The 12,840-nt window shown below is 35.3% G+C and overlaps 1 protein-coding gene across 1 annotated transcript; it reads left to right on the top strand.

Moving 5' to 3' along the window:
- The first annotated feature begins 5,605 nt into the window (after positions 1 to 5,605).
- Positions 5,606 to 11,952, top strand: LOC114753208 (probable pre-mRNA-splicing factor ATP-dependent RNA helicase DEAH2). The gene is given in 9 exon segments (XM_028941869.1): positions 5,606 to 5,767; positions 7,649 to 7,873; positions 7,875 to 7,946; positions 8,536 to 8,738; positions 8,858 to 9,942; positions 10,346 to 10,471; positions 10,576 to 10,814; positions 10,986 to 11,104; positions 11,456 to 11,952. Coding segments are annotated over 8 exon segments (2,181 nt in total). The 5' UTR covers positions 5,606 to 5,767; positions 7,649 to 7,660; the 3' UTR covers positions 11,580 to 11,952.
- The last annotated feature ends 888 nt before the right edge of the window (positions 11,953 to 12,840 follow it).

Here is a 12,840-nt window from a genome sequence, read left to right as displayed (position 1 = left end):
TAAGTAGGCTTTTAAAAAAGCTTTCAGGCCTTATCAGGCTTTTTGAAGGCTCAAACTTGAGCTTAAAAAAAAGCCTACATACAGGCTCAGGCTCAAGCCCAGACTTTAGATCTCTGATGCAGGCTCAGGTCTATTTAGCTAAAACCTAGCCTAACCTAGCCTATTCCACCCCTAAATATATCCACAAACCACAAGCATTTGGCATATATAATAAAACAAAAACATTTAATGAAAGACCTAATCTTAGGATTTTAACTTTTTTATGGGAGTAGAGTATACTTGGTTTATTAATATGATTGGATTAGTCATTCATAATACAGCGAGTATACTTGGTTTATTACAAGTGCCTACATCTCCCCTAAACTAGATTGTCTTAAATGGGAAAATTGTATCTTTAATCATATTTATATTTTATTGGATTTTCTCACTTACACATTTCAAAATTTATAAACCATTATCGCTGTATAGAATAGTAGTAAAACATTTAATAAAAACACAAAACTTACACCATCTCAGATTATTATGAATGGATATTTTCAATTTTTCATCTTTAAACAAGTTGTTAGTGGCTAATAATTCTCAAATCTCAATTCTTATCTGTCCTTTGTAAGCCGCCCAAGAGAAACTAATCTCAATTATTAACTAAGGAGACTTTTGGCCCCATAAAAAAAAAAAAAACTTGGATGATACTTATGAAGAAGAACGGAAAAAAAGGTAAATTGTAGTTAATTATGAAGAATATAAATTAACATATGTTGAAATAGTTTTATATTTATATATATTTATCTTAATTATAAATGATATTAAACATATTTTGATGAATCTTATCCTTTAAATTTCAAAATTTGAAAGTGCATGCATATATATATGTTAAAATATATAAAATTTAGAAATTGTGATTTGACCAGAGATTTAGCAATTACTAATACGAATAAAGGAAATTAATTTAAGAATCAAGATTTGATTAAATCAAATTATATCTAATGAGTGGTTAACCACACTATTAATCTATTATATATCTTCCAATTTTGTCGATTTCCATGCCATATACACCTTGAATTCAAAAACCCTAATTTCAATTCAGTCGTTATTGCTTTTGCATATGGTTTGATTCATTCATTCATATTATGGGAGCCATAGGGAACAGAACAGAGAATGAGACCATCAATTCAAAGCCGAGATCAGTCTTAGAAGGCAATAAGAAGTTCGTGAATAAGATCATGATGAGAAGCAAATCGAAATGTTCAACTTCTTTCAGATACTTCCGATCAAAGTGCTCTCAAATTCCATTTGCTTGGGAATCGCAGCCTGGCAAGCCAAAACCTCATCATCAACCACTTCCTTCTTCTTCCATGAATTGGCAAGATCAGATCAATGAGCCATACCACTACGAATCGTCGTCGTCATTTCCCCCACATACATCAAAATCATTCCCTACCAAACCTAAATCCAGGTTTTGGCTTTGGAATAAACTCAAGAAAGCCCGTAAGCTTAATTTTAACATGTTTCACACTTAGTTTCTTTTTTTTTTTTTTTTTGGTTCACAATTTTAAGTGTGTCTTTGTAGTTTTTTTTCCCCCGAGGAAATGTTTCTTTGTTGCATTGCCACATCTTTGGAAAATTCATGAAGTGGCCTTCGTCTTCATTTTTTTTTTCAAATAATTTGTAGAGAATCATAAATAATAGCAGCCCATATTCGCTTTTCTTATTGTAGACAGATTAGATGTTTAAATTTTACATGTAAACAAACACAGAATTATATGATGGCATGGAAGTTTCCTATTAGAGATAAATTCCTATATCTTGGTTTTACGAAATTTCAAATTCCAATTTCTGTCCTTTTCTTCTGGATGCATACAATTACTTGCGATTATTACTGCAAATTATGCTATTTTCATCTGTTATATAATAGATGAGCAGATCACTATGTAAGCCCATATTCTTATCAATCAAGAATGGTGTGAATTAGCTTCTAAATGAAAGTAAATTTCAGATGATTGTTGACAAGTCCCATTTATATATGCTAACCTATGGTACTTTGTATACTTATTCTATCATTTGGCACAGGTTTGGACCAATTGGTAATTCGTTTTTCGAGCTGGGCAGCTTTATGATTTCCCACTTTAATTCGTACGTTTTATTAGGCTGCACATTGAAAAGTCAGAAATCTTCCTTTCAACATGTTAGCTAGGTTTTCCAACCAACTTGTTAGTAACTGAAAGAACATCATTAAAATCCCCTAATATTGAAAGAGGAGCAATCAATGATGGCAGCCACAGCATTTCTCGTTCCAGTCTAGAAACTTAATGCTTGTTCTTCCCAAGAAGGGCCATGCATATATGAAAGATGTAAACCTGGGAAATACATGGCTCAAGTCAATATATAGTTCAATGAATGCAGCCAAATACACGATTATCATTACGAGTAAATGATAAAACACGATTGATCTATGTTTAATGAAAATTTCCAATCTAAATGCACGATTTCAACAAGATTAAGAGAATAGAGTTATAGAATAATGGAATTATGAAATATAAGAGGGGTCAACCACAACTACGGAAGAATCAGAAAGAAGTTTCAAACAAGAAATTCCACAAATCGTGGTAATTTTGGCCAAAAAGAGAGAGGCATGGGCTAAGCTTGAATGGAGGAAAATAGGGGGAGAGAGTATTAGGAAAGGAAAACTTCAAAACAGAAAAAGTGGAAAATTTTCTATTTTATCTACTTTTTTCTCCTAGTATTTTTTTTTATGAAAAATGGTAAAAAAAGACTTTGAAAATAAAAAAATTGCAAACAGAGACCCATTACACTATGAATATTGGTTTTGATAATAATTGATAAGCAAATGATAATAATTTTTGTGAATGGTTCTGTATGTGAATTTTCAATTTCTAAGGTTCTTTTTAACCTTTTTTGTCTACTGTAATTATTATTTTCCGAGCCCAACATGGGACAGATCATACAAAAATCATCCACAAGCTCACATATCACTCGTGTTTTACAAGTCCTTTGAGTTACTTTTGGGCCCATATAGTTCATATCCGGCCTATATTCCTTTTCGCCCCATTTTAAAAAAGCCTTGTTTCATAACAAAGAAAAGACTCCCTTGTCTCGTTTGGAGGCAGCGACGGGATGTGCTCAGTTTAAGGAAGGCCTTGTTCGGCTTCAAGTTCATGTTTCTGACAAGGACCCCTTGAAACTACAACGTCACTGGGGGAACCTATGGGACTTTGGAGCATGATTTGGAAACCGAAGACCCCAAAGTCCCAAACAAGGTTAAACCCTTAATAGAAGCTGCAAGTTGCCGTGAATGACTTTAAAAAGTAGAAACGGTAAAACCGGTTGGTAGTGCAGAGGCAAACTAGCCCATGATGATGCGGGTTAGATGCGATGTAGGTTGAAATAGCTTGCATTTTGGTGGGTTGGTATTTTTATCAAAAAGTTCCTTAAAACTTCTTGTTATGTTTTTTAGTGCCCATAATTTGAATAAATGGTGAAAGCTAAAATCATGGATTTCATGTAGGAGTCAAAAGTGATTACAAAAATACCGTATGGATAATTTTGATAAAATCATGATTAACCAGAATTTTGCCTTTAGCAAAAGTGATAAGGACAGTTTTTGTCTCTCAATAATCAAGATAGAGGCTTGTATGATACTACCTCCACTTCTTAATATAAAATTTAGTTGACTAATTTAAAGAGATTAAGAAAATTAGTTAAATCAGTTATTTGTAATAAATAAGTGTTATCTTTCTTAAAATACCTTTACTAATCATATCTATAAACTAAAACTACTATTTGATGAAACATTTTACATGTGCAACTATTATAAAGACTATTTTGGAAAAAAAAAAGAACAAATAGGAAAAATAAAGTGGATTGGAATCTTATATTTTAGACCAAATTAAAAGTCAAATTAGCTTTTATATTAAGAATCACAGGTAGTATTAGTTTCTTCATTTTACATCTTCCCCTCCCTCTTTTTCCCCTTAAACCCATTTTTCTTTTTTTCTTCTTTTTTTTCAATTGTTTCTCAACCAAATCACCTCATTCTCACTTCTTTTGCTTTGATTATTAATTGTGCTATTAATTTTTAATTATATCATTTATTTTAGTCTATCTTTTATCTAAAATATGATTTTTTTTAACTTAATATACGCACTTACTTGAAAATAATGATTTTTCCTCATGCTAAAATCTAAAAAAAAAAATCATTCAATAAGTTATTTTTAATAACAATTATTGAAATTTAATACTACTTCCGATCTTAATTATAAGAGCTAGTTGACTAATTTAAGGAGATTAAAGAAAGAAGTTAAGTTAGTTATTTGTAATAAATATGTGTTGGTTTTCCTAAAATATCCTCGGTAATCAAGTGTATTGGTTAGAACTACCATTGTTAGAAGGACTATATTAAAAAAAATACAAAATATGAGAGACAAAGTGGATTGAAGTCTTATGTTTAGGACCAAAATAAAAGTCAAACAAAGTCTTATGTTAATGACCGGGGGTAGTAGTAATTATGACAATTTAGAGAAGCTCGGTTATACCCATTTTTTTTAATCATTAAAAGCATTTAAAAAACATTTGAAATAAGTGGTTTTTTCTACCCAAAACATATGAGATTTTGGTTTTTGAAATTTGATATATTTTCAAGGGTCAAAAACATTAGTTTTGGAATTCAAAATTTTTAGGCGAATAAAATTGAATTCAAATTGCCAAAACTGTTAGTTTCAAATTTTAAGGATCAAAATTAAATTTAAAAGACTAAAAATAATATTTACCTCTAAAGAAATCTTCATTACTCAGCATGTCATCTGCCAATTCAAATCCAAACAGCATTTAGTGAATTCTTAGAACCCGCTAGAGGATCTAATTGTGAGAACTCCATCTTCTCTTTTATCTTTTTGTTTTTTTGGGCCCAGAACCTTCTCTTTTGTCTTTACTTTCTGCAGACGCTGAACTTTGTAGAAACTAGAATTGGTTAGCTTCTTTTTCTTTCTTCTTTTTTTTTTTTTTTTTCTTTTGTGGCTGAAAGGATCGGTTAGCTTCTTTAAATGAAAAGTTATTCATTCCACTTGATTTCTTTCTAATCAAACAAAAATATTTAAGACTGGTTATCATGCCATCAATTTTTGGTATCTCAAGCTATTATTTTTGGAAGTTAAATGGAAGTTGACTAATTTAATTTTAATAATACAATTATCATTATAATATGATCTTGGGACACAATATCTTTTTCTTTTTCTTTTTTTTTTGGCCAACACAAGAACTCTTTCTTATAGGAATAAGTATCTTCTAATGTTAGAACATTATATTGCATTATGATTGGTTGCTTTTGTTAATACTAAGTATTTATATTATATATATCAACTCAAGTTTGCATATGAATAGTTATTTAATGCACAAAACTACGGAGAATAAAGCCGGTACTTCGACAATCTCATTCATGATGCGTGGCGCTGTTTATTTTTTAAAAAAATAAATTTTAATAAATAATTCAGGGTCCTATAAAACGACACAGTTTCACAATGCTTCCCTCTATTTATTTATTTTTATTTCGAGTTATATTCGGCCCCCCGAACATAAAATCCCTAAGACCCAGTACCTGCGGTTTCCAACCCTGCAATCATCGCCGACTCCTGCTCGCTCCGACGTCGGCGTCGGTGTTGGCATCACCTTCTTCCGTCACACTGCTTTTCCACCTTGCGACGGCTTCCGCCCACTGCTCCGACGCCTTCAGTCTTCGTTGTTGTAGCTTATCGAGGTTTGGTTTTTTACTTTCGATTATGTCAAGCTTCTTCTCTCTTTCGATCCTTCAATATGTCGAAATAGCAGCCATGTTTCACGATGAAATCTGAAATCTGCTCTGTCTGCTAGTTTGCAGAATATAGAATGACACTTTATATGAATAATGTTCCAGTTCAACCTTTTTTACTAACCTCAAAAGTCAAAAAAAAAAAAAAAACAAGTGATTTAGCCTGATTATGAAGACGAGAAAACATTAGCGAAGATGCCACAAGTCATGAAAAGGTTTTTTTGGGGACTTATTTATGCGTCGGTTAAGTGTGAACTGTATGGTAATGACAAACCTGTTTCACAATTGCTTCTAATATTTCATTGTAAAATTAATATTCTGCAAGCTAGAGGAGTTTGATATGAAAGTTAATTTGGGCTTCCACTTTCTATCAAACTATCGAATTACTTCTCCTCCAGATCCTAAATTCATTGTATGATGATAACATATCTCAGATGCAATGGCTAGTTTTACTAATATGATTCCATGGACCATGGCAATGACAAAGATTTTTTTTTTTTTTAATGGTTATTGTTTTTCTTTGAAATTTAAATGTTAATTATATTTTGTTGATTATGGTTTTGGATTTTGGGTCAAACTGGTCCAAGTTTAATTGAAGGGGCAAATGAGGGAAATTAACGGTTTGTTTGTTTTAGGGGAGAGAACTTTATTCTAGTGAATAATTAATATAGGGGTGAGTATGGTAGAGAGAGGGTAACAATTTATGCACTGACTTGAGGTAGCGCACTAGCCTGTCCAAAGCTAGCTTAAAACGTGTGTGCATCTGTTTCTGTGTTTTTCCCTTTACTTTTTCGTAGTCATTTTTGTTTTGTTTCCTGAGACTCGAAACTAGCAGTTTTTTCTGGTGGTTTGTGGAGAGTTCATTATCAACGAGGCATAATATTCTTATACTTGTATTTGAGTCTGTTAAATGTGTAGTTAATATATTGTAAAGTGGAAGCTAACAGAAATATTGAAGTAACACAGACAAATGGGAATGAGAAGCAGATATAGTTTGAGGTTTTTATCGTTCTTACTTTGTATATCAATCTAAATTTTTTATATACCCCTCGAATTGAGAGATCGTGGCAGAAAATAAATTTGTAGAATCAAGAATAATGAGGCTGTCAGGAGTGATCATGGACCAGTGATTTAGTTCCTCCATATCCATGATTTCGGTTGCCGTTTTTACATGCTTAGTGATGGTGACTTTCTTACTCATTCCTGTTTGAACATTAATCATATAGGTTAGGGAAAAGACATGTGTTGAGCTTCTCGTTGCTTTTCTCACATGCTACTTGTTGAAAGCCCTATATGTAACCACATTTTCCTATTGTTCATCCGTATGAGTTTTGGTTTTCCTTCCTTCCTGAATGTTCATTCAAAGCACTCAATTGCATTGGTCTCTCTAGGCCTTTTTTCTTTTCTTTTCTTACTTTGGTGAGAATGATCTCCCTGTGGTTGCTGTTACCCATGCCCTGGCTGCACTGAAGCTGTCTTTGTGGTAATATATGATAGAATTTAGTTGTCATGTCCAATTGATTGCAATGAAAGTGTTACTTACAGTCAAGATACCACCCAACAATATCATGAGAGTTCATTTAATCGCATCAAATAGATTAACAGTATCTAACAATATAAAAGGGCTTGTTAGTAAATCCGGAACCTAATCCTCTTTGTCATTATAGTTGCATGCCATAACTTTGCCCTAATCTGTATGTGGCGGGCTTACATGTTCAAGGGATTTGGTTATTTGGATCTAGTTCTTGGAGAGCTATTTAATTGGATCTTGGATCTATTCTAAAAACCCAATTTCTTTACTAGTTTTGGCTTTCTGGCATTGCGTTGCAGGATTAGGCCTTGATGGGTACGGAGAGAAAGAGGAAGGTTAGTCTGTTTGATGTGGTAGACGACACTACAGCTAAAATGGCCAAAGCAAATGGTGGGGCTATCGGTGTCAACAACAGCATTGGTAACAATCTAATTAGTAGGTGGACTGGGAGACCTTACTCAGCAAGGTACTACGAAATTTTGGAGAAGAGAAAGACCTTACCTGTATGGCAACAGAAGGAGGAGTTTTTTTCAGGTTTTGAAGGCTAATCAGACTCTGATATTGGTTGGGGAGACTGGTAGTGGCAAAACTACCCAGGTTAGTTTGTTGATTCAAACAATATTTATGGTAGATTGTTTATATGTCTCTGGCAATCAATCTAGGATGTGGCAACAATGATGAATGAAGATCGATTCAGTTGCCCCTGTTTTCTGGAGTTGTTACTCTTACTCAGGATTGATGGGATTAGTTCCCATTTTTTTTTTTTTTCTTTTGGGGTTTCTGGAGTTGTTGCTCTTACTCAACCACATTGAATGGAAGAGGGGTAGGAACTTATAAATACTGGGCTAAGATGCCAGTGAAATCCTGAACTGCTTCATAGTTTTGTACAATGGTAATTCTTAATTCACTCCATGCGTTAGCATTCTTACATTTCTTTTGGTCTTTGCTTTCACATCATTTCAGCCAATTCCTTTTGACGATGTTAGAATTTTAATGACCAAAGTTCTGGGTGAGCTGTCATGGATTGGACTTCTAAGTATCAGCCCGCCCTATCAATAAAAACTCATTTTACTGCCCTTCATATGCTTTGGGTTTTTAGTTGCATGAACATCTACTGTTGATCCTTTGCCCATGACTCCAATTATTGATGTGCTTGTTTTCTATGTGTTTTTTCCCTGCATTACAGATCCCTCAATTTGTTCTGGAAGCTTTAGATTTAGAAACCCCTGATAAACGCAGGAAGATGATGATTGGATGCACTCAGCCTCGTAGAGTGGCTGCAATGTCTGTTTCCAGACGTGTAGCGGAAGAGATGGATGTAAATATTGGCGAAGAGGTTGGTTATAGCATCAGATTTGAGGATTGCAGTAGTGCCAGGACAGTTTTGAAGTATGTGTTCTATTAAAATATTTCCTGTAATTGGTTCCAACCATAATATAGTTTCGCTTCCTTTTTGGGTTCGCATCTTTAAGCATTGTCTAAAGTGATCTCTTCTTTTTCCATAATAGGTATCTCACGGATGGTATGCTTCTAAGAGAAGCAATGACAGATCCACTTTTGGAGCGATACAAAGTAATTATTCTTGATGAGGCGCATGAAAGGACTTTGGCTACAGATGTGCTGTTTGGTCTTCTTAAGGAAGTGCTTAAAAATAGACCTGACCTGAAGTTGGTTGTTATGAGTGCAACTCTTGAGGCTGAAAAGTTTCAGGGCTATTTTAATGGTGCGCCTCTTATGAAAGTTCCTGGAAGGCTTCATCCCGTGGAAATTTTTTATACTCAGGAACCTGAAAGGGATTACTTGGAAGCTGCCATCAGGACTGTGGTGCAGATTCACATGTGTGAACCTCCTGGAGATATACTTGTATTCTTGACTGGTGAGGAAGAGATAGAAGATGCATGCCGCAAAATATCAAAAGAAATTGGAAACTTGGGAGATCAGGTGGGCCCTGTCAAAGCTGTTCCTTTGTACTCTACACTTCCTCCAGCTATGCAGCAGAAGATTTTTGATCCAGCTCCACCTCCACTTACAGAGGGTGGGCCTCCTGGAAGGAAGATTGTGGTGTCAACAAATATAGCAGAAACTTCCTTGACGATTGATGGTATAGTCTACGTTATTGACCCTGGGTTTTCTAAGCAGAAGGTTTATAACCCAAGAGTTCGAGTTGAGTCTTTATTAGTATCTCCAATATCAAAAGCTAGCGCACACCAGAGATCAGGGCGTGCTGGAAGAACGCAACCAGGGAAATGTTTTAGACTTTACACTGAGAAAAGTTTCAGTAATGATCTCCAGCCCCAGACATATCCAGAAATTTTAAGATCAAATCTTGCCAACACAGTTCTTACCTTGAAGAAACTGGGTATAGATGACTTGGTGCATTTTGATTTCATGGATCCCCCTGCTCCTGAGACGTTGATGCGCGCACTGGAAGTGTTGAATTACTTGGGTGCACTGGATGATGATGGTAACTTAACAAAATTGGGGGAAATTATGAGTGAATTTCCCTTGGACCCACAGATGTCAAAGATGCTCGTTGTCAGTCCTGAATTCAATTGTTCAAATGAGATCCTATCAATTTCTGCCATGCTTTCAGGTATTATTTTAAATTTTATTTTTAGTGTCTGTCTGGAGTCCTGTGATAATGTCAAGGGAATGGGGTTCTGCTGGGCTTCCTTTTGAAATGGAGGCTAGCAATTGTGCATGTGTGCATAGATAGTCTTGTGCATATGTTGGGGTTGGTTGACTGCTTACATGTGTGTGTTAAATCACGCATGAATGTGGTCAGTGAAGTGTGTCCGTTTAGGTTGTCATCAGTAACTGTCTTCTTTGGGTTCCATGCCACCAGTTGGCATGCACCATAGGATTCTAAGTAAGTGCTGATGCAGATAGTTGCAGTTTCTCAGTATTCTCTCATGAAGCACTTGGTGTGGTCTCGCCTCTATGCATCTGCTGACCTACGATATTCCTCCTCTGTGATAATCAATTTCTTTCTTTAGTACCCAATTGCTTTGTCCGGCCTAGGGAGGCACAAAAAGCGGCTGATGAAGCAAAAGCTAGGTTTGGGCATATTGATGGAGATCATCTCACCCTCTTGAATGTGTATCATGCTTACAAGCAAAACAGTACGTGCTTATTTTTCTCACACTTCTCTGGTATTTTTAATCCTTTGCTGTTAATACGCTCCCTGAAGTGAGGTACTCATTAATCATAACCTGAATGCCTTCAGATGAGGACCCCTCTTGGTGCTACGATAACTTCGTTAATCATAGGGCACTGAAAGCAGCCGATAATGTTAGACAACAGCTAGTGCGCATCATGGCCCGGTTCAACCTCAAGTTATGCAGTACTGATTTCAACAGTCGTGAATACTATGTCAACATAAGAAAGGCTATGCTAGCAGGATATTTCATGCAGGTAGCTCACCTGGAGCGCACAGGACACTACTTGACAGTAAAAGACAACCAGGTTTGCTAAAGACAAGTTACTTTTCAATTTTTATTCTGTTTTCTTGTGCATGCGAGTATAAGTGGGGACATTCATGTTCATCTTTTATTTTCCACCAGAACAGTTAGAATTGTTGGTCTTTTATCTTGTGTCTGTATAATTTTGTAAATTCTGATGTTATTGTGTCTTTAGGTGGTGCACTTGCATCCATCCAATTGCCTGGATCACAAGCCTGAATGGGTCATCTACAATGAATACGTTCTAACCAGCAGGAATTTTATTCGTACAGTGACGGACATACGTGGGGAGTGGTAAGATTTTTACTTTGCACCTCATTTTTTATGTTGTATTCTGATCAAATCACGATTTGATTAGCTTATGCTGGAAAATTGGAAATCATGTTCGAAATGGAGCCTGATGAAATCTGAACTTGTTTCCAGTTAAAATGCTAGTCAGTAAAGCATTCTTCTACATTAGTTGCAGAAATATCTGGTTCTGTTGAGCTATTAAATATTGATATTCCAATAACAAATTGTAAAATGTTCCATGCAGTGAGGGCTGTGTGCTCTCACAATTTTTCAATGGATGGTACGAAGTTATTTTTCCCGGTAGTTGTCCAGATGTGCTCAACTTTTGATGCCCACAACTGTTATTTGACGCAGGCTAGTTGACGTAGCACCGCATTACTATGATTTGTCTAATTTTCCACAATGTGAGGCCAAGCGAGTTCTTGAGAGGCTTTACAAGAAGCGGGAGAGGGAAAATGAGGAAGCCAGGAGGAAATGAAGTCTTAGCCATCCTCAGATATGAAGTGATACTTTCACATGCGGATTAAATGCTTCTTCTCCTGGCAATGGATTACTAAAATCCTCTGGTTTTATTACCTCCGAAGGGGATGCTTAAGCATTGGCTGGAGTTCTTTGTACTATTCACTAATATATTAGTAGCATGCTCTCTCTCATCCTAGTTAAGCTGTAACCTATCAAGTAATTGATATTTATGGGATTGATTTTTAGTGTTCTTCCCATTTTTTGGTTCTATATCGACTGATGTTCTTTCCAAGCGAGAATGAAGTTGACATGAAATTGTGACCCCTACGATCTGTTACGGAAAGTCCGAAAAGGCTCAATAGAAATGTATTTTGGTTCTTTTTTGTTTTTGGAATCAAAGAGGCAAGCATCAATGTTTTGGGGTTAAATTCTTAACTTAATGCTTATAGGGGATGTTTGGGAAGCACCAGAAATGCTTCGGAAAAGTATTTTTAAACAAATTGAGATTAACTTTTCTATATATTTATTTCATATATTATAAAAATATTTTTAAAGTTATAGTTTTGATTCTATCTAAACACTCTCTAAAGGGTGGTTTTAATGTTATTTGACTTATGGGCTATTTGTTTTCTTCGTATTCGGGGCTGGTACCTGACGCCTGGTGAACTCAGTCTGACCTAAAGGAGGCAAGGAGCTCAGTTCGATCTTCATGAGCCTCGGAAAAAACCGATCCGTGGCAAAACGGACCAGGTTAGAATTTTTTTTTTTTGGGGGGGGGGTGGAATGGGCTTTAGTCAACCCTTCAAGCTGAGTGATCAGAGGCCATAAATGGTGGGTAGTTCAGCCATTTTAAAGATAGAACGCTTGCTGTTATGTGTCATACATGTTCGGTTCCTCCTCTTCTCTACCTTTCCTTCTCCCCATTACGTTGTGCTTTCTATCCTCTTCATTCCTGCCGTCGTCTGTGTCTCCGAGCTTGTCCACTGTAACATGGAATCTAGTTGTGACTATTTCAATGTTTCCATTGGCTATCATTGGCCACAACTACTTCTTCCGATCCTTAATCTAAGAACTAGTTGACTAATTTAAATAGATTATAAAAATTAGTTATTTGTAATAAATAGGTGTTATCTTTCTTAAGATATTTTTACTAATCAACTATATTAGCGAGAACTATTATTGTTATAAGGATTATTTTGAGAAAAAATAGATAAATATGATAGACAAAATGGATTGGGGTTTTCTATTTGAAACCAAAACAAAAGTCAAAAGAGCTC

The sequence above is a fragment of the Neltuma alba genome, unplaced genomic scaffold (genome assembly GCF_004799145.2).
Source record: "Neltuma alba isolate B1F8T4 unplaced genomic scaffold, ASM479914v2 tig00007768_pilon, whole genome shotgun sequence".
Lineage (NCBI taxonomy): Eukaryota > Viridiplantae > Streptophyta > Magnoliopsida > Fabales > Fabaceae > Neltuma > Neltuma alba.
The sequence above is the reverse complement of the archived record's forward strand: the minus strand, read 5'-3'. Positions and strand labels throughout refer to the sequence as shown.